The following is a 21879-nucleotide window of genomic DNA, read 5'->3' as shown; positions in this document are numbered from 1 at the left end:
CTCTTTCATAGAGATAGTCATGACTTGCAGTAATGACTTGAGATGCATTGTGGATGTTGGTATCTGCTCACTAACCAGAAGTATGAATATGTGAAATTAGACTACCTATTTTCTTTGAAATGGGAGACAGTGCATTTCAATATTTTAAACTATTGGTAGCCTTTTCCTTTCAAAGTGAAGTGGAAATAGATTGAAGAAACTTCCACATATATGACAAACAAAAAAATCTTAATACTCGCTTTTTGTTTCTCTAACGTTCTTTTCCACTTACCAACATTTTGTGTTGGTCTTTAGCCAGCCTTGTTATTAACCAGTTTCAGGCCATTCAAACTGAGCTAATGTTCCTAGCATCTCCATTCATTAGTAGTCTTTCCCTTGTACTCTGTGTTCAAACAAAGTAGAAGATTTCTGCCATGGAGGAGCAGAAATAAGTGCCAGGAAGTACCAAGGAAGACACAGGGACATTCAATTATATTGAAATTAAGTTGAGAGTTAGAAAAGAAAGATTAGAAAATAATAAAAACTGGTATTGATTCAGGAATAGTTGGAGCAGTTAGAAACCTGCTAATTGCAAACCTGTAATTACAAACGCTTGAGTTTAAATGTAATAAATGTTTGGGGTTTTTGATTGTCAGTTGTGGAAAAACTGCCTCCTCTCTGAAGTTTCCACTTACAAACTAGTTTGAGTTTTAAGCTTTAAGGAGCTTATTGCTTTAGTTTTCTAGGGTTTACTAAACTTCATGTGTGTTTATTTTGTTTATGACCAGCCTGTTAAAGTAGACAGTTAAATGTGTTTTGACTTGCCTTATGAATTTATTTAAAGTGTGTTTTGCCTCTTACTTATAAACTTAAATGATTACCTTACCACAGCTTAAAAATTCATCATGCCTCAGAAGAGGTAGCGTCCACTTATATATATTCCTAATGCACAAGAAAGCTGAGGTAATATAACTCTGCTGAAACATTTATTTTTGGGAAGATAGATAACTATGGAATGTATCTTCACCGGGCAGTTATTACTGCAGTTTGAACCATTAGTTAAACTGTTGGTAACGTGACTGCAAGCTAGAACTGGTTCTGCTTGTTGAGAACTGGGGTAGACTTTGGGCCAATTACCCATATCCAGTGGTGCTCACTGTCGTACAAGGGCAGCCAGCTGACCAATAACTCATAAGGCTTTCATGTGTTCCTCAAACTTCAAAGTCATGGTGAAGCCTCAAGATTACAGCTGAGAATAAGAATTGCAAATTGTGTAATGGATGGCTTAATTCTTAGAACTTCCCTAACAATGGAAATAACTAACTGGAATGTGCTATCTGACCTGGTGGGGAGGCTTTGCCTCCTTCTAACCTTTCCAGTCTCTCTAACCTCTTCCATGTAACCTGGATGACTTCCCCCTACCCAGTTGCATGACCTAGTCGTCTTCTATGGGTCATCAACACTTTTCAGGTTCAAAAAAAGTGATGGATCAAGATTGGTATGAGAGGTCTATAAATCTGCTTCTCCACAAGTGGAGACATCCTCAGGCGTGACAGTTCCTGTTCCCAAGTCATGTTGCTTGGAACAATTTGCCAGGAGCACGTAGCTTGCTGTTGCCAATGGGCAGTTAACATAGATCTGTTGTAAAGGAGATTGAGTGCGTTCTTGCACCCTTTTGTAAATTAAGCTTCTTGGAAACTTAATTGCTTTTTGGAAGAATTATTGTAGCATTTCTTGCAAACTAGAAAATAATATCCCCAAGTTATGTTGCTCCTGGACACAGCAGCTTGCTTAAACTGGAAATTGTAGCTGCTCAAAGATAATCTGGATTAAAACATAAAACAAAAGGAAGCAAACAACTTCCCGCAACTTTGTTGCAAAAATCTCTAAAGACTCTATGCTTACTCTCTAGGAAGGAAGTCTCTACAGAAAAAAATGTTGAGGCTTCTGTTGTATGACATGACTGACTGTGGCTTGGTATCTGATCCTTCTGTTGTTCTCTGTCTGATGGACTCGCATTTCCTCGTTATCCATAGGTGCTACCAATAGGTTCTGAACTTCCGGCTGGCACTCCGTCCAGTGAGCCGCTGCCACCTTTTCCAGGACCTTCACTAACTCAGGTGCTACACAACTTGGCAGATTTTATCTGCTGCTTTTCCTTTCAAAGAGCATGTTTCGATTAAACTCTCCATTGCATGTTATTAATGTTTTTCTTTTCTTTTGACTGAGTAACCCCTTTTGTGTAACTATAGCGGTAGCCAGAGTCACTTCAGCACTGGATATGTAGTTTGCTCTTCGGGATGCTGTACCCAGTGTCTGAAGTACAGGAGCAATTTATCAGGCTTGGAGTTTTTTACTCTGTTAACTTGAACTTTAGAGGTTTTTTTTAAAACCTAACGCAGGTGAGTGTGTACATAAAACTTGAACCTGTTTTCTTCTTGAAAAGGGTATAGTAGCAACATAATAGCTCTTCAGAGAAGTAGTGTATACTGCAATTAAATGTTAATGATAATGTGAAATTCCTGGCTTTGCGAATTCCTGTTTTGTTGTTTTGTTTTGGTTTGGTTTTTTTGCGGTTATCACTGCACTCTGATTTCACTAGGCTTTCAGATTTGCAAAAGGTACTTGAAGCTCCTGATCATAAACATGAGTTGAAATGTAACAGTGCCTTCCCCTGCTCAGATTCTGTCCTTGTATGCAATAGTTAGTGTGGATATTTTGTGTATCAGTTTGACAGGTGATCAGCTCAAGACCACAAAGATAAATCTGTCTTCACTTCGGTTTACAAAATAGAAACCCCCTCCCCTGTAATTGGAAGAACTGTATTAAGACAAAACTGTTTTATTGATCTTCTAAATGCTGTGTAATGAGATGTATCATGGGAACACTGCACTTCAATATGTGAAGAAAAGCTGAAAAAACAACTGAAGAAAATGTGCGTTACTGAGATAGAGTTGTGCTACTTTTGAAAGAAGTTTGTGAATAAACACAAAGATGGCTTTCTATAGAACTATATTATACACTTGACACAGAATTATCATCCCAATTTTATATTAAAACCTGTTAAGAAGATATATTCAAGTGGGAACCTACTGGTGCCTGCTTAAGGCTCACAGTAATTTTCTCTTAAATGTAGTGTTTCCTGTGTTACATGCGCTTTTTATAGTGTTAACCTCTTTAAACCTGTGGCGTAAGTCCACAGTGAGTGGTCTTAGAATACATGTCCAAAAGCTACACTTGGAGTCTGTCCTTTTACAGAAAGGAATTATTCACTTAAGTCTTAACTATAATTTCAAAGTAATTCCAATAAGATAGCTACAGTATGAAAATTTGTACAATACTAGCAGTATGGCCTGAATTTTTTTTCTTGACTACTGAGAATTTTAATGCAGAATGAGCTAACCTTGATAAGGTCCTCTCCATAGCACTCTGGTAATGTTCTCCCTCTCATTTATTGCAACGAAGCTCTTGAATTCAAGTTTCACACCTGGAAGGGAATATCAAATAAACTTTAAAGGTTATTTTAGTTCTTTGCAAACTGTTCCTTTTTTGGGATTTACAATAGCTTGATGAGAACTTCTATCTGAAAGGATTTAAGCTGACTGTCAAACAAAGGAATAGTGTTAGAAAACTACAAATTAAAATTTTGCTAAGGCAACTTTGGTTAATGAACTGTCAGGACTCATGTTCTGCAGCTAAAGCTGTAAAAAATTAATTACATGTATTAGGGTACTAATCTTCAAAGATACCATTGAAGTAGTATTTCCATTTCTTTCTTAAAATGGGAGAAACAGGTAGTACCATGGTTCTAAAGACAGGAGTAGAGGTGAGCAGCAGGACATGTTAGCTGCTTTTGTATAGTTTTATGTTGATTATGACTATAATAGTACCTTTTTAACTTTTCCAGCTTTTTTTCCTCCAGGGCTCTCTGTGTCTTTATTCAGCAGTTTCTCTAAGTCTCCCAGTAAATGTAATTACTTTGTGATCTCTTCAGAATCTCTCTTAGACTAAGTTTGCATAGAGTATGTGCTGGAGGTTAGAATGAAAATGATCTAGTGGACCTAAGTTACAATGTGCTAAAAGTTGACATCTCATCCTGCCTATTCCTGCTCTGCCACCTTCTTGGTCTTCATCTGATGGAGCAAATGCAAATCAGTGACCTTAATCAAGGAGTCCTTGCAGATGGCCTCTGTGTTCAGAACTACTACTTGGTTGTCTCTTCTTTTTAATTAAAGCATGTTTAAATCTTTTTAAACAATGAGAATCATAGAATAGAATTGTAGAATAGTTTGAGTTGTAAGGGACCACAGAGGTCATCTAGTCCAACCCCCCTGCGGTGAGCAGGGACATCTTCCATTAGATCAGGTTGCCCAGAGCCCCATCCAACCTGACCTTGAATGTTTCCAGGGATGCGGCATCTACTGCCTCCCGGGGAAACTTGTTCCAGTGTTTCACCACCCTAAGCATAAAATATTTCTTCCTTATATCTAGTCTAAACCTCTCCTCTTTCAGTTTAAAACTCCTTGTCCTATTGCTACAGTGCCTGCTGAAAACTTTATCCACATCTTTCTTCCAAGCCCCCTTTAGGTACTGAAAGGCCGCAATCAGGTCTCCTTGGGGTCTTCTCTTCTCCAAGCTGAACAACCCCTACTCTTTCAGCCTGTGCTCATATGGGAGGTTCTCCAGGCCTTTGATAATTTTTCGTGGCCCTCCTCTGGACCCGCTTCAACAGGTCCATGTCCTTGCTGTGCTGGAATCAGTCCACTACTTGGAAAGGATTATTCAGTGTGAAAAGGCAGAAATTTATGCTCTTTATGTAAGAAAACTATGAAGGTGAATATATGGCTCTTGAAACCTGGAAAGGAAAGGAGCGCTGCTGTTTTGGTTTTATGCTCCTTTCTAGCAGGCTGAATGAGGGCCATATTCCTGCCCTGTGAGTAATCAGGAAACAGGTGTCTTCTGCCTCCAAACTGAGCGAGAAGCTGAGTGACTTATGTGGAGCTATAACATGGTAGTGTTAGCAAGCAACACTTTTTCTTCCTCCAGCTTCTGGAGGCAGAAGCTGGTTTATGCCTTTCAGCCAGTTCTTTCTGAAGAGAAAAGAAACTGAAGAGGAGACAACAGCAATTTGGTGATAATTTTTATCTGCTTTCTTAGCCTGAGCAAGGGTAGCAAACGGATCTGGAGGCAGACGATTAAAAACAGTCACACTAAGTTCATAGTCCTTTTTATTGTCATTGCTTGGAACTGGGTATATTAGTAATATTTTCCCCTAAACTCAGAGCACTTGTAGCCACTTGAGTGAGCAAGCCACTGTACCACTACAAAAGTCTACTTCCTGTTTGTCATAGGTATTTCTGGCAGGATTTGTGGTATGGAAGAGGCACAAATATAGATCCCTTGCTTCTTGTCCTTTCCAAACAGCTTACCTAATTTTACTTCTTATTTGAACTCTAAAGCCTCTCTAGGAGTGAGACAAAGTTGAAGGAGACCAACTGGAGCAAATCTAATTGACTGCTAAGAGCATTTGCAGCTATAATGTAATACTGTGTGGAAAATTACTGGCTTGTCTTCAAGTAGATAGGCTTGCCTTCCTGACTGCTTCTGTCAGTAGCTCATTACACAACTTTTTGGGTTTTTTTTTCTTTCCTTAGCACCAGACTCCTAATTTGCAGACAAAGAACGTGTCATCTCAAGACCAGTTTTGGACAGTACCTGTTCTGCTTATTCCTTAATTGCTTTTTAAAGTGTATTTAGATTAATTTTTCAAGGTTCATTGTGGTCCCCTTGTTCCATAAGGAAATCTTTATTTCCTGATCATTCTCATGTCTCAGCTCTGTTTACTTGAAGCAACTATCTTGTGAGCATAAGTGATGAGAATTATATAGTATTTCAGGTGAAATGTCCTCTTTATTTCACTGTGTTATTGAATTAAACTATCTCACTTGTCTGGTAAGCGTTTGGATTTCTGAATGGAGTCATAGAAGTCTGCATCATCTTGTACTCTTTTTTTATTTTAATAGAATTGATACGGGGTGCATTGTTCTTAGTTTTTTTTTGGTTGTGTTTTGAAATCCACAATTCAGGAAGAATGTCATCCTGGCAACCTGTTGAAAGCACCTTTATGCTATCATGTACCTCTAACTTTCCGTTTCTTGAAAGTGGAAGGTAATATTTTTATGTTACCATGACCTCATCTTCGGTTCTGAAAACAGATCTAGCTTTTTAATACAAAAGACTTGGAAAGATTAATGATGATAAAGTTTGGATGGAAATTTCTACTCCATAGGCTCAAAATTGCAACTTAGTGATATCTGCCAACACTTTTGTTTCCCTATATATCTTATGGGTATGGTCCTAATTAGTATTTTTGAGTGAATCTGAATTTATCTTAAAGATATTTTTAATTCTTCTTCTCTTCCCCTCCCCCATTCAGCAGGCCAAGGTTGAAAAATATCTTGTATGCCAACTCAAACAGCTAAAATCTAAATAATATGCATAGTTGAGAGAGATTCTGCTCCTCTCTTCCTCTTCAAGTCAGTCCAACCAGATAGTTTTTTTGAGGGAACTTGTAAGTGGTTTTTGTTTGGTTGTGGTTTTTTTGTTTGTTTGGGTTTTTTAAATTGTGTTATCCTCAGTCTTGCTTTATCCATGCTTGCTTTTGAAATTATGGGCATATTTTTGAATTTTTCTGTGATTTATTTTCTTCTAATTGACTTCTTTTTTGTCAAGATTTTAGGTAATCCTTAGTACAAATTACCTCTGTTATCCTTCAACCAAAAAATGTAGAACTTGGAGGCCTGCAGCATCTTTGCTCAATTCTTAAGAGTGGGAATGCAAACTTCAGGAAAAAACAGAAGCTTCAGTTCATGCTTCTTTTCTGGTTATTTTTTTACCAAATACATTGCTTAAATTGCTTCCAGTCTTACTGTGCTATTCATGTTAAATGTAAACATGTAGGAAAGGAACATGATAGCAATATGTAAGCTGTACTGACTGCTTTAAATTTTAGAATTAAATATAAGTCTGTTTCTCAAATGTGATGTACTTCTCCTGAGCTGGGACAGCTATTTACTCTTTCCTTTCTCAGTCCCAACAGCCACTGGAAGATCTGGATGCTAAGCTGAGAAGAACCCTTAGTCCAGAGACCATTCCAGCGACATCTGCTCCTGCCTGTGTACGTTTGCAATGTTGGCGGTTTAGTAGTCTTGAAAAACTTCCGTGTTTTCTCAAGGTTGTGCTCTTAGGTCGCTGCCTTTAATACCACTATATCAGTCCTTAGAGTCATCTTCCAGTTTGTGGGACTGAGTCAACCAAAGTAGGAAAAATCCGTATGTTGCAATAGATTATGTTATTTCCTGAGGCTGGTTTTGACGTTAGTTCTTAATCCAGCTTTTCTGGTGATGTCATTAATGTTGTCAGACTAGAAAGGGAAGTGATTATGGAAAATGGAATAAAGAGCACTAAACAAGCAGTATGTGATATGTCAGTCTTAATGTAATTTGGATGGGATGTTTAATGTGTGGATCTGAAATTTTAGAAGTCTATATAAATAAACTTCAGACTATAATAATAATAAACTTTGATACAAAATGAAGATAATGATTGACATTGTGAGCTCTAGGTGGCTACTTAGTCATTACTTCTGTAAAAGCAAAAGGGGTGTTCTGCTGAGAGCCTTGGGGTTGCAAGGCGTGCAAAATCTCTTGCTGATGTTGCTTGCTTTGTAGGTTAAAAAGTCTTGCATTTCTCTTGTCCTGGGTCTTACTTTGACCCTGGTGGAAATAAAAGATTATGTAATATGCAGTATGGTGGATTTGTTGGCATTCAGTCAAACTGCTGGTTCTTTTAATTTAATTTTATTTTATTTTCCCCTTTGAACCTGTAGTCTGTGCCCTCAGTCGCATCTACAACGGTTACTGGGCTGGTGTCCACAGCAACACAGTCTCTGAAGGATGGTAAGACAGCCTTGATTATTTTAGATGGTTTCTCAGCATGGTGATATAATGCAAAATTTAACAGACTAGCCACATGGAAGGCTATAGCCTTTTTTAGTAAGTCATACGATGGCAATTCCTTAAAGATCATGTTAGATTTTAGTAACTAGACTGAAATTTCCACTGTAGACCATGAGAGGGGAATGATATATGCGTATTATAGTAACTCATTTAGGATTTAAGGCTGTCCAAAATGTGAAATTAAGACTTGCAAAGAATCTCCAGTATGCTGCTAAGGTACCGCTTCAGGTTTTGAAGGAATTGTTTTCTGGTTTGTGTTATGTTCTTGGCAACAACAGTAAGACTCCTCATTTTGTATCATTGTACTGTGTTCTATATGTAGGATATAAACCTAAGAGTCCTTGCTAAAGAGCGTTTCCCTTCTATTTAAATAGAGAAATGAAGGTTAACCTGCTAAAAATTTAAGAAAGGTAACGGGAAAACCAGACTCTCTTCTGGCTACTCTAGAACAACTGAAGGTTGACTGGATGATCAACAATTGAAGTCTGAAGGATCAGATTTAGACTTTCAAATCTAAATGAGTTCAATTGTTGTGGGGGGAGAACCCAACAATTTGCGAACTAGTCTGAAACTTTCCTGTCAGTATTCCCCTAATTGTTTTAATTTAAAAAATCTTCCAGTTTTAAAGAAAACCGTTAATGTAGTACTAAAATTATTTCTGAACTAACTGGTAAGCATTATGTAACTTGCATGTGCCTCTGGAGTTCAACGGCAAACCTTCAGAAGCTAATAAAAGCCGTAGGAAGAAAAAATATTCCCATTTTGGTATGTTGGTAGTGAACTGTACTTGAGAACTCATTTGTCTGTTAGAAAATTATTTGGGTTTTGCCTGTTAAAGTTTAGAAGGTAAAAGTAAACAAAGTTGCTTAATAAACACAGCAAGCTGTCCAATAGAACTGATTTAAAAATAGAATGTTATTTCTCAGCTTTGTAACCTTATACTGCCAGTGCATACAACAACAAAATTAGGAGCTGACACCTAAGAATCCAGCTCTGAGAGCTTCAGATAGACTGCTTTGAGTAAATGCGGTTTGTAGCATTTCTTCAACTTGCCACTTTTCTATTAATAAATTCCCCTCAGTATTTGTGAAATCTCAGTAGTCAGTGTGGGTATTGAATTAAAATAAGCTTTTTCTTACATAAATTTCAGTTATGATTTTTATTCTTTGGCTATTTCTCATCCATGTTTGAAATCACTGTGCTTTTTTTACTGCTATCTAGAAGTGCACTTTTAGCAAGTATACTGTGCAGAGAAGCTTTATAGAAAAATACTTCTTTTTAACATTGTGATTTGATAATTCCATATGGTAAAGTTGAAGAAAGAGACCAAGTTCCATGAATCCAAAGGCCTGTTAGGACTTAACTGGTAGTTGAGTTTGAAATCAATAAAAAGAAATGGTTGGAGTTCAAGTAATTTGTTGCTTTTTTTTTTTTTTGTTAATGCCATTTTCCTTTTCCTTAGCTTCAGCATCATGTGGTGGAGAGAGCAGTGCTGTGGCTACCACAGCAGGGGCCAGCGTTCTTAAGATGGGACGGTTTCAGGTAAGAGATGTTAAACTGATTTGGTTGTTGATACAGGATCTTTGCTGAGCAGTTCCTGCATAGTGTCATCTCAGTGTGCCTCATGGTGGGTTTTTCTGTGGGGAGAACATGTGCGTGTTGAGCTTGGGAATGTAGTGGTTTTTGCAGATGCTGTTTTAATTCAGGGTAGAGATTGCACTAGATTATGCACGCCTAGAACGGTGAATTTCATCATGTCAGGCCCTGGCTGTGTAACTGTTGGCCTTGGTCTTTAATGTTAGCTGCTTTTTGGCTAACAGTGCTCAGATGTTCACTCTATTATGTCCCGTTGGTGAAGGAGGTCACCTCTGATTCTGCTGTGTTTCTTGGAGTTAATCTTCAAATTGCTTACAAGTACTATTTTGTGTGGCAGTATGGTACTTGGAGGGAAGTAGTAGCTTGCTTTGTGGTGTACCAAGGAAATGAGTTATTTTCCCCTTTCAGATGAATCTTACTATTAAGGTAAATAAAAGCATCAAGTTAAGGAAGAACTAAGAGTCTGCATAATTGCATTTCTATTCTAGGTATCCGTGGCAGTGGATGATGTGCTAAAAGAGGGTAACAAACCTGAAAGTAAGCTGGTGCAATTTGAAACCACCTCCACTGATTCTTCATCTCTTTCTGGCAGTAGCCCAGAGAGTACACTGGTAAAGCAGGCTGGCAGTCGGAAAAGTGAGGCTGTCACTGACTCTTCTTTGGATGTGGTAGATGACATTCCTCAGACAGTTCCTGTGCTGCAATTACCAGTAGATGTTGGTCAGCCTACTAAGGTCGGGCGCTTTCAGGTAACAACAACAACGGATCAAGTGGGGCGCTTTTCGGTGTCAAAAACTCAGGATGAGGTCAGCTGTGCAGAGAAAGAGCCAATGACTCTTCCTCTCTCTGTGGACTTGGAACAAGTCGCTTCTTCAGCTGCAGCTCCGAAGAAAGAGTTGGAGTCAAGGCAGTCCCCACACATGAATGGTCCGTCCTCTGAACCAGAGGCTGCCTTCTTAAGCGGGATGGCTAAGGATTTGGATGATGGCTCGGGGAGCCCAGACTCGCTCCAGCCTATGGGGTCGAAGATCAGCCTCCCCGTTCAGAGCCTTAGCAACTCATTCAACTCTTCCTACATGAGCAGTGACAATGAGTCGGATATTGAAGATGAAGACTTGAAATTGGAACTCCGTCGGTTACGGGAGAAGTAAGGCTTTTGTCTTTGTGTTGGTCATATATGAAGTGTATGTAATGGGATTAATATTAATCCTTAGGGCACAATAGAAAGTGGCAAGTGTTCTGCCATGTGCGTTCAGTGGTTATTTTTGGAAAAGATTTATTTCCTCCTGTCTTAAATGTTAATGGGAGTTTGATCAAAGAAGCTGGTCAAGCTTGACTGGAGGGGAGGGATTGTGTGCACACAGGTGTATACATACAAGTTTTGTAAGTTATACTGTTTTGTAACTTGTTAGGCACCTTAAAGAGATCCAGGAGCTGCAGAGTCGCCAGAAGCAGGAGATTGAGTCACTATACATGAAATTGGGAAAGGCCCCACCTGCAGTAATCATTCCCCCAGCTGCACCCCTTTCAGGAAGGAGAAGACGACCTACTAAAGGAAAAAGCAGCAAGTCTAGTCGTAGCAGCTCCCAGGGAAATAAGAGCCCTCAGCTATCAGGTAAGACTTCCTTTTTTGAGTAGATAAAATAGACAAGGTGCTGTGTCTTATTCTTAGATCTATATCTGTGACTCTGTCTCGTCTTTTGGGGGGGGGCGTGTGTCTGTCCCAGTTTTCTTCCACTGCCTGCATTACTAGATTGTTTTTGAAATTGCTTTTGCTGATTGGTCTCTCGCTTGTGACTTTTGCAATCTGCTGAAAGATACTGTTACATTGTTCCATAAGAATAGTTTTAATGTTGTGATTTGTATTTTTTAGAGATTAGTGATAGGGCTCTGACTAGGAAGAACAGTTTAAATTTACAGCATGGGGGAAAATGGATTTTTTTTTTTTAAAGTAAACAGCTCTTGTTGCCTCCTGAAACTGATTTTCCAGAACAGGGCTGGTCTCATCAGTCATCTTGAGAGAGTTTTTTTTCCTGCTTTAGTAACAGTTAAGTATTATATTACTAGTGTCCTTACACTTCAGAAACTTAATCACAAGTGATGGATGTTAAAGTAGTGATTTTTTTTTAATGGAGTGGCAATTTTTTTGTACTTACAAATTGAGGAACAGTTTAAATTGTCAAGGTTTCCTCTCTTACTGAAACCATTTTTAGAATAAGCAGAACTCAGAAAAATGGTTCTGTTTACTGTTTGAATGACATGGATGTCAGATGCTTGTTGGGTAATTGTAGATGTTTCTCAAGTACTGTGGCACTGAGTAAACAATATTGGAGTGCCAGGACTGTGAGCAGAAATATTTATTACTGCTTCCTGCACATTCAGTTTGGTAATTCCACATCATGCTGCAACGTTTGTATCCAGTCACCCCAGGCTGCTCACTTCTGTTTTGTTATATGATAGGGGAGCTATGTGTGAGCATGTGGCAGTGAGCTAGCACAGAGTTGCCTTAAAACTTAAGTAAATAAGAATTTTTATAGTCTTACTACTTTCTCAGAAACTGGAGTAGTTCCCTCCCCCTCTTTTGCCTGGATTGTCATGCTTGACCAGAAGACTGATATCCTTTTTTTCCCTGGCCACAGCACTTTTTCCTGTGTCACTAGCATAATAGCTCACCTGGTCATTTGAGTTAGTTGGTAGTGACTTCACTCCTTAGTAAATGTTCCAGTCAAACTTTCCTCTATTTTTTTTCCTTCTTCTTGTCCATTGGGAATAACAACAGAAGCTTTGAAAATGATGTGGGGAAACTGAAATGTTGAACAACTTTTTTCCTTCTTTCTTCCTCTAGGCAATCTGTCTGCTCAAAGTGCACCATCGCAGCAGACTCTTCATCCTCCTGGTAGTGTGCCAGAGACTGGGCAGAACCATTTGTTACAGCCCCTGAAACCTTCACCTTCTAGTGAAAACCTCTACTCTGCCTTTACCAGTGATGGTGCCCTTTCGGTACCAAGCCTTTCGGCACCAGGCCAAGGTAAGACTTTAAATGGAATTAGTGTCAAGTCTTGCACCTTAGTTATTGGTGAACAAATGATCAGCTTGATGACACTTGATTTTCAATACATAGCATGAAGTAGATTGGTAGTCTCCAACATGTGTGTGGAGGTCAATAAGGGTGTGTTTTGCAACTAGATTTCTACCTTCTCACGTTGGTGAAGTGTGAGGTTGTTGAAGTAATGAATATAAAGCACATGGCCATGTATGCTGTAGTGAAAGCACCAAGGAGAACACAAGAGAGTGCAGTATGGTGGTGGCCAGAATTTTTCTGACCTGAGGGAAAGGTCTTGTCTCAAAGGATGAGGAGACAGGTGAGAGTCAGGGGTTGTAAATGTGAAGTGAGACTAAGGAAGGGGCAGAGAAGCTTTGGTCTTAACCGATAACTGAAATGGTAGGAAATTTCTGAAGACTAGGGAGTCTTTTTAGACTTCCAAACAACTTTGGGTGTTTCTGTCAATGGAATTTTTAACAATGAAAGGTAACATCTCCATCCCTGGAGGTGTTCAAGGCCAGGCTGGATGAGGCTTTGAGCAACCTGGTCTAGTGGAAGGTGTCCCTGCCCATGGCGGGGGGCTTGGAACCAGATGATCTTTAAGGTCCCTTCCAACCCAAACCATTCTGTGATTTTATGATAAAAAAGGCTCATGCTCTGCAATTATGAGTTAAAGAATTATCCTGGAAGAAAGAGTTAGTGGAGGAGGATGGAATGGTAGGAATAATAAATTGTTCATCTACTCAAGTTATGGATTGCTTGTTATTAGTTAGTAGGCTATCAAATAATTTCTCAGACACAGCTCTGATTTATTTGGTAGGAAGAGCTTTTTTGCTTGCCAGTCATTAAGGGGACAACATCTTGATTCCCTTACTTCTCTGAACTTAGCTGTTCCAGTTTTTTTTCCCCTTGAACATGTTTTTGAAAAGCTTCGCCATAAACTGATTGAATACATCAATTCTAATGTATGTTATTTGCTGAAACCGGAGAAGTACAGACAGAAAATGGAAACAGACTTTTTGGAAGAATACTCTGTAGAGGTTTTTTTAAATGAATTTTTTCAAGTATTTTGGAACTACTTGAATCATCTCCCTGTACCTAGAGTTGTGGAGTACCTTTTTATAATTGGATACTTTTGCCAGGTTTTGGCTTTCCTGTAGTTTGCAATCTTATTGTTGGGTTATGTACTGGAGAGTAACACTGCAAACTTGGCCTGAAGTTTGGAGGTATTGGAGGGAGTCTCTTCACTCCGTTTATTGTCTACACGTACTCTTTGATCCACACTTTGAGGCTTATTCTTGTGTGTCATGTTGATGCATTTCACCCTTCCAACCTCAAGTTGCTAACATCTTGTAGTGGTGTTCTGTCTCTTCTCCTCTCCTTTCTCTGTTCTTCCCGTTTTTGTTTTCTCACAGGCTGTGCGAAGTTTAACTGTGCATCTGAGAGAGTGACGTTCAAGCCTGGTGGCAGGAGGACCCGATTTCTGAGTACGCCCTGCTTGGCTCTTTGTGTGTAACACCTTTACTCCTTCCTTGTTTTTTGTTTTGTCTTTTTGGTTTTTTTTTCTTTTTCTTTCTGCTGCTTGGATCTGTTTCATGCAGCCCATTCTTGTCTGTCACCTTGTATTCCCTCCCATCCCATGGCTCAGCTGAGCTGCTCTTACAACACCTTTAGAAGTTTGGGTGCTCGTGTTAGGTATTCTCTGTTGTTAAAATCATAATAACAAGCACTCATTTTCTCTAAGCTTTTGGTGGAAATGTTTTTAGGACAGTTCAGGGAGATGACAGAAACTGGGGAGAGTTAGCAAGTTGTGGGTGCATGGGCATTTTCTTTTGGCCTACCTTAGTAATTATGCTTCAGCGTATGTTAGCTGATATGAGACTTGGAGGGGAGGTAGTCTTCCTAGTGGAACACTGAGGAAGATTTGTTGTCCAAATTATTCCTTTGATGGACACTACTGTAACTGATGGGGGAAATACCTTGACTTCCTCCAGCAGTGCAAGTTGGATGTGGTTTTGCATGTTCTCAGCACTAGTGCTGATTACAGTGCAGAGCATTGATGCCACCTGTAGGCAGTTAATATTGATTTACGTTCATTAGCAGATGGTTAGCTAAGGATTGAAGTGTTGAGGGTTTTAAAAGTACTTGGGGAATATTTTCAGGCAAACTCAGCCTTACCTACTAATGGGTCCAGGTTTAGAAGTTTTTACTGTGAATTGGAGATACACTAAATGTGCAACAAATAGCAGTAAAGGTGGGTAAATAGACATCTTCAGACATCCTGCCAACCCTCAGGAGGTACCTTGCAGCCCTTTTCAAAATCCTTTCATTTGTGCTTACATTGGGCCAGATTTAATAGAGAGCCTCAAACTTCTGATGTGATTGAAATAATGATACGCTTGAGCCGATGCTGCTGATGTGATGCTTTCTGTTGGGAGTGCTGCAACGTCTCCCATGCTGCTTCTGAAGGCTGGACCCCTTAAATGTCTGACATTTGTTTCCCACCCTTTGGAATGACTTGATATGAGAAAGCTTTAAGTGCTGTAAAACTTTCTGCACCGTATGACAGTACCATGTATCTGTAGCATCTTGTCTCGCTACAGTTGGCAGCAGCACAGCTGAGCCAGAGCGTTGTGTGCAGGAACTAGGCCTGGCCTTCTGCAGAGACAGCTGCAATGCAACCAGCTCCATCCTTTGAGGAGGGAGTGAATCAGAGGGAGGGGACACTTTTTTTTCTGGCTGTTCAGTTTTATGGTGATACCTCTAGCCCACTTCATTAGATTCATGGGGATGTAAGTGCTAATGGTATTTATTTTTTCAAATTGAGCAGCTTTAAATGTTTTTGCTAGGTATATTGATGTGCAGGTGTGCACTGGCATCTGAAATGTCAAGATTTATGGCTCCTTTCTTGGAAGAAGTTAAATTCTTACCAAAGCTAACTCTTTAAAATCGTGTCCTTTTTTTGGAGTAGGGAATATACAGAACAGCCATTCTGTTTCTAGAATTTACGATGAAGTGAATATATGAGTGTCATTCATTTATAAAGCATTGGCTTGCTGCAAACTGGCCATCATCTGGCTATAGGAATACTTTGGCATGTATATCTCTTGCTTATGGGACTGGTGCTTTGGGAAATGGATTCCTTTTGAAAAATGTGTTGTAGCTGTCCTGTAAAAGCAGGTAATACTTGGCATTGTGCAGCTTGGCCTGGCACTTGACTTATTGCAGGTTGCTTGCTTCCTGGAATCTTGTCCTTGAAGTGCTATTGTGGACTGTTGTGGAGAGTGACAAATGGAGAAGATGCTGGGTTAGAATCTGGGATGTTGAGGAAACAGTGCACTAATTGATGCTTTTAACTGTGCAACTGGAGAAACAGAGTGGTACAGCTTGGCAGGGAATGTCTGAGCTATTCCAGGGATTGAGAAAATAGGGTGACAAACTGAAAGCACTTGAATTAACAAATAAGTCTTTCTCATTTTGTGAACTGGTCAAACTTTGATGGTCGTAAAATGCTTCCTACCTCCTGACAAACATGGAAGATGTACTTGCTTTTTCTTTTGTGATAGCAGCCAGTTGTGACAGTTATGTCTCCTGACATTCTTCACTACCGTTGGTGGATTCTGAAGAATAAATGTAGGAGGTTGGGCCTCTTCTCCTTCTGAAAATACAACAGATTCAACTGTCAGACCAGTCTTTGGGTTTTTCCTAGAATGTCCCAGTAGTGACTACAAGATCCCTGCTGTGCTGCATCCTCTGTTTCTCACCAAGCTTTTTGTATTGTTTGCTGATACTAAACATTTCTCACTGTTTCTCTTATCTTTAACAAATTACTTTCTCTTTGTGCTTCAGGGAAGATGGTGAAAAAAGTCTGTCCTTGCAACCAGCTCTGTAGTAATTATCTTATTTCTGTTATCTCAGATTCCTGATTGTAAAGCTACTCATCAGCTTTTTCTGGTCACTGAAGCCTTACCTACCTGACTCTGTCTCCAGCACAGCATCTGTCTGTCTATGTTATGCCCTCTAATGTGTGCTCTGTCCTTAGTACATCGAATAGTCTGGCTATTACTCTTGCAGACGAATGAAGGCAGGCAGAACCTCACCTTCATTGTGGAACAATTTGCTCATCGCTAATGAGAGCAAATTGAGTGTCAGGGTCAGTTGCTCACTCAGTAATGTGCTAGAGTTGTACCTTTGAGCAGCTGGTTTGTTTCCAGATCTGATGGGGCTTGCCACCTCAGCGATGGATCCAATCGCAGACACTCCTTCAACATTTTAAGAGAATAAGAGTAAGCCATCAGAGATTTGCAGTGTGTCTCCCGAAGCAAAAGATGTTTAGAAAAGCCCGTATGTGCTCATGACGTTTAAGACCATTTTAAAGGTGTCTTTTGACTGATGGTTTATGGGGGGAAAAGTAAAAGGCAGAATGAAGGCATTCTAGGCAGCAGGCTGGAGAGGGGTGAGCCTGTTTCACTTCAGATCCTTCATGTCAGAGCAGAACTGGGGATGGCTTGTGGGGGGTTGTTTCCATTGAATGCTACAAGTTGAAGCACTTCCTTTCCAGACTCTTCTGGATGGCAGTTTCTGCAGGTGGTGACTACGTCAGAGCTAAAATGTGAAATTCCTGAGAAGTAATTTTTTAAATGGACACTATGTGAGAGCTTCAGTAGTTGTATAGCTTACCTATAATGGTGTAGGCTGTTCTGTCTGTGACCTGAGATAGGTACTCCCCTAACAAAATCATTTTTGGAAACAAAGCTCTCTGTCTCCCACCTTTCCCACCCTGAACCAATCTGGTCCTTTTCAAAACACTTAAACTTTCCTAAATGATCTTTCACATCTTCAGCTGAATTCAGCTGAATGTGGTATATACCTTGATTAAGTCTCTCCCGTGGCCTGAGGAAGCTCTCCAGCCATAGGTCCAGGATCCAGTGTGCTTACTGATTCAAGCAGAAATGTGAAATATCAAAAGCAGATGCTGGCCATCATGAAGAGGAAGAGAGCGAGTGTGTCAATCCCTGCATGAACCCTCACAGTGGAATGTGATTATTACTGTTTTTGGCAACTCCCCCCAAGTACCCCTTTCTTGCTTTTGCCTCATTTGTCTTTAATTTCACTTTTCACATTATTGCTCTTATTAAATAATTGTATTCTGAGCCCTTTCCACATGATGCATGCTTAAGGTTGACGTTATTTCACTGTAGACTTTCCTTGCCACCTTACAGCGTGTTCCTGTTACTCTTCATCTGAGCTGCAGCTGCACACCCTAGTCAGGGAATCTTATTCTTTCCTTTCCTTGTGTACTGTTGCATGTGTCTGCCTGCCTGTACCAGCTGCTGCCCCGCCTGTGGGCACCCAGAGCGGGAGCCGCTTCCGTGCTTGAGCTGGAGCTGATGGGAGGGATACATATCCTTCCTCCTCAGCACTACTAGAGGCAGTAACACTTTGCTTATTTGTTCTGCATAGTAAGTACGTCACCTTCCTAATTCACTTCCTGCACGGGTTGGGAGCCAGTTCTTTCTTTGATACAGTGGTTGCAAGGATTGTGGCTGGTAGCCAAGGAAGGTGGAACAAATGAAGTAGCTGTCAGGCAAGAGACAGCGACTCCATCATTTGGCCTGTGCAATAGAGAGATGATTTTCATTGCTGGCATTTTTGATGCTCTACTTTTAATCAGTTTTCTTCAGAAATATCTGTCATAAACTCAGGTTTTCTTGGATTTTCTAGTTGCAGTCTTCAGAGTAAGCAAGTAGAAACATTTGAGGAATTTAGAGAATCAAGTAGGTGAGGATGTGAGCTTGCAAGGAGTGCTGGGTTTAGCACTGCAGTGGCCAGATACTTTTTGTGTTTTATTTGATTGGTTTTGTAATAAATGGATTTGTAGAATTTAAATTAATTCCACCTTTACCACATCCTTCAGAAAAAGTCTGTTGCCCTAGTGGTTAACTATCATTTCCACATCTGTAAATGAGGGCGCTTGCCATACTGCTGGGAATTTAGGAAGCTTGCTTGATAGTATGCAAGTTCTTTGATTCTTGTTATGAGGTCTGCTTTTGAAAAGCTTAAATTTGAATGCAGTTGTTGCATGTCTGTAAGTGTCAGGGTGACTGTGAGGCTGTCTAAAACAAAGCTTTTAGTTTTTTTTTTTTTTCTGCAGGATAATGTTTAGCAAGCTTTCTAGCAGAACCAGAGCCTGGTATTTGTGTGAAGAGGTTTTTGTGTTCTTGCCATCAGCCCAATGAATAGAAAAACTTGTCAAAGCATGTCTGAGGAATTTCTTTCTGCCTTCCTGAAGCTGTATTAGTTGTTTGCTTCTGAAATGCTTGTTCTTCTGACATAGGAAATCTGAACATAATGGCAAAAAATGCTTTCAGAGGCAAAAAGCAAAATTTAATGCAGTGCAGACTTTCCCTGCTGATCCTGGCTGTTTGATGGATGAAGACAGTCCCATCTGGTTATCCTCAAGAACATAAGTATGGCAGCTATTGGAAGCAACAGTTGCTGTTTCTAACTGTGGCTCTTTTTGTGTAATCTGGGTGAATTTTTCTCTTCGTTTTACAAAGTGGAGATAATTTGCTACAGAGCAGCTGGCGATGCTGATTGTCCTGCTCCTTATTCAGCACTCAGTGTTGTCCTCCAAGGTGGAATTGACCTGTGCCAGTAGTGGTTGCTGCTAATTAAAAGGTGTAGGATGAGAGAATGACATGACCGTACTGTAATTCAGTGCTGAAATCTAATCTCCTTTTTCTTCTATGAAGACCTGTAGGCTGCTACCATTCCCCTCTTGAGATGACTACTTGCAGCACTTCTTGAAAAGTAAACATATCTATGAAATGCTCTTAATCTGAGAAAATGCCTGTAGGAGTCCTTGTAGTTCCCACTTCAGTGTGTCCTGGAATTGAAACTTAGAATTAATTTGCATGGCATTTTAGCTGGCTCTCTCTCGATGTACCATTACCACAATTATTGAATGTACTAGAGAAAGATGATCTTTAACCCAAGTGTTGATTCCCCTTTTTTTTATTTGTAGGGACCAGCAGCACTAACACAGTCGGGGCTACAGTGAACAGCCAAGCAGCCCAGTCTCAGCCTACTGCTATTGCCTCAAGCCGGAAAGGGACTTTTACAGATGACCTGCACAAGCTGGTAGATAACTGGGCCCGAGATGCCATGAACCTGTCTGGCAAGAAAGTTGGCAAAGGGCATAGCAACTGTGAGGTAAGGTGTAATCTGTGAACATTTATGGTAAGAAACTGTCACTGTCGTTGTTATCTCGTTAGTGTGTCAAACACAGCTGGAGTACAGTTGCTGTGTAGCTTGGACAGCTGCTCTGGAAAGCTGTTAGCTGCATCTCTTGTGTGCAGGATTGTGTCACCTGATACGGAAGGGAACAGGATAACTAAAGAGCAGGGCTGTGGTGTTTTCCTGTAAGCATCCATTGGGAATGGCTTGTGGACCAAGGGGTGAGCCTGTGTTTTTTTAGGCACCATTGTATAACTTTTACTGGGGGTTGGGTTTTCTTGCAGGGCCCTGGAATGGCAAGAAAGTTCTCGGCACCAGGTCAGCTCTGCATCTCTATGACATCTTCCCTGGGTGCTACGCCCATCTCTGCAGCATCAGCTACCTCTTTAGGTCCCTTCACGAAGGCGATGTGCCCTCCACAGCAGTACGGTTACCCAGCAGCGTCTTTTGCCGCTCCATGGAGTGGGCCGAGTGGTCCAGCGCAGCCACCACTTGGCCAGTTCCAGCCCGTAGGTGCCGCATCTTTGCAAAGCTTCAATATCAGCAATTTGCAAAAATCGATCAGCAACCCTCCAGGCTCCAACCTGCGGACCACTTAGCTGTGCTCAGAGACCATGCTGGCTAGACCTCGGGCCAGGACATGGGGAGGGAGATGGGGCCCTGTATCAACTACTAGTGCTGCAATGAACTGGTAGCTTGCCAGACTGGGAATGAATTTCTCTTTTCCAACCATTGCTGTCAACTCTCTGTAAAGGGAGTTTCCCCACACACTTTCAAGGGGGAGGAGGATGATCGGCATCCTTATGATGGGACAGTGCTTTCGACCGAGGGGTTCTGCTCTCGTGCGGAACAAGAGCTGTGAAGAGAAGTCATGGGGTCAGTTAATGCAGTCTTGCTGTAAAATTTTTTTCTGGTTTGAGGCTGAATCCACATGTGTTGAGGTGGGAGAGCTGCTGAATCCTAGCATGAGGCTTTAGCACGCTTCTCATCTCTCCCTGAAGAACCGAGACCAGGAGAAAAACTGTCCAAATCCCCCTCCTCTCCCTCTCCCCAGTCAATCGTATCTGGCTCCAAAATGATGGGGCACATGAATGGACTTGCAGTGCAGCCCGTGCTTGATAGGTCATTACTGCTTTAAGTAAGATATTAACAGCTTTGACTGCAGCATTAGAGCAATTTAAATTGTTTAAAAATTTTTAAAAGTTCCCTGCGGACATGTACTTACCATCAGTTTTGATGTGGAAACACTGTGATATATAAATGTTGTTGGACAACAGTAGTTTAAAAATGAGTGGAATATAGAGGGTTAAAAAAGTTAAAAAGAAAAAATGGGAAAAAAAGCTAGCTATATCCTTATACTTATTGGAGACACTTTAACTTTTTCCTTTGTATTTTCATTGTATTAGATAAATAAATGTGAATGTAAAATTGTATAAATTAATGTACTTGAATACTTGTCTGTTCTCCCAGTATGCTTGCTGGATATTTTAGTGCCTTGGACTTCTATTGCTTCTGCAGTTAGCATCATCTTCCCAGCAGACCCCCAGGTGGACAAAGGGCAAGTTCAGAGAAGGATGGATGGTTTGTACCTAGTGATGGGGACATTTGAGTTTCTTTAGCGATACTGTTACTGTTTAGAGTAGGTGTGTGGAGAGGGAACTCACTGAGGCAGCGTGTTGGAACAGCGTTCCGTGTGTTGGGGAAACTTGTCCGGGCGGCAGATCTGAAGTTGCTAGTGTGACAGGGGCCAGGTGGGGGTGGGATGGAGGGTTGTAGGTGAAGCTAAACCGAGACTAACCAATATTGTCTACGGAGACAGGAGATCTGGATCAGAAACGGAGAGAGGATGGGGAGAACGTGTATCTTTGGGAAAGGCCCAACTTAAGATGCAGTTTGACTCCACCTGCAAAGTGGTAAAGATGTTTGGTCAGGATGTGACTTGAGGGCGAGGTGCCATTGCTCGTGGGCATGGGCTTGTCTGCTGGGATCGCTTTTCTTACCTTT

General features: G+C 40.6%; 1 protein-coding gene across 1 annotated transcript in view; it reads left to right on the top strand.

The window, feature by feature from the left end:
- The window catches only part of WNK1 (WNK lysine deficient protein kinase 1), a 104737-nt gene extending 83266 nt beyond the window's left edge, over nucleotides 1-21471 (top strand). The window contains exons 22-32 of the mRNA XM_010084961.1: nucleotides 2016-2099; nucleotides 7070-7156; nucleotides 7868-7937; nucleotides 9460-9539; nucleotides 10082-10740; nucleotides 11006-11208; nucleotides 12439-12621; nucleotides 14052-14123; nucleotides 16486-16527; nucleotides 19664-19851; nucleotides 20160-21471. Of these exons, the coding sequence (XP_010083263.1) occupies nucleotides 2016-2099; nucleotides 7070-7156; nucleotides 7868-7937; nucleotides 9460-9539; nucleotides 10082-10740; nucleotides 11006-11208; nucleotides 12439-12621; nucleotides 14052-14123; nucleotides 16486-16527; nucleotides 19664-19851; nucleotides 20160-20474 (1983 nt within the window). The 3' untranslated portion in view covers nucleotides 20475-21471. The remainder of the gene's footprint in view (nucleotides 1-2015; nucleotides 2100-7069; nucleotides 7157-7867; nucleotides 7938-9459; nucleotides 9540-10081; nucleotides 10741-11005; nucleotides 11209-12438; nucleotides 12622-14051; nucleotides 14124-16485; nucleotides 16528-19663; nucleotides 19852-20159) is intronic.
- Nucleotides 21472-21879: the final 408 nt, after the last annotated feature.

This window comes from Pterocles gutturalis, unplaced genomic scaffold, assembly GCF_000699245.1.
Source record: "Pterocles gutturalis isolate BGI_N339 unplaced genomic scaffold, ASM69924v1 scaffold21170, whole genome shotgun sequence".
Lineage (NCBI taxonomy): Eukaryota > Metazoa > Chordata > Aves > Pterocliformes > Pteroclidae > Pterocles > Pterocles gutturalis.
This window is presented reverse-complemented; position numbering and strand designations above follow the sequence as displayed.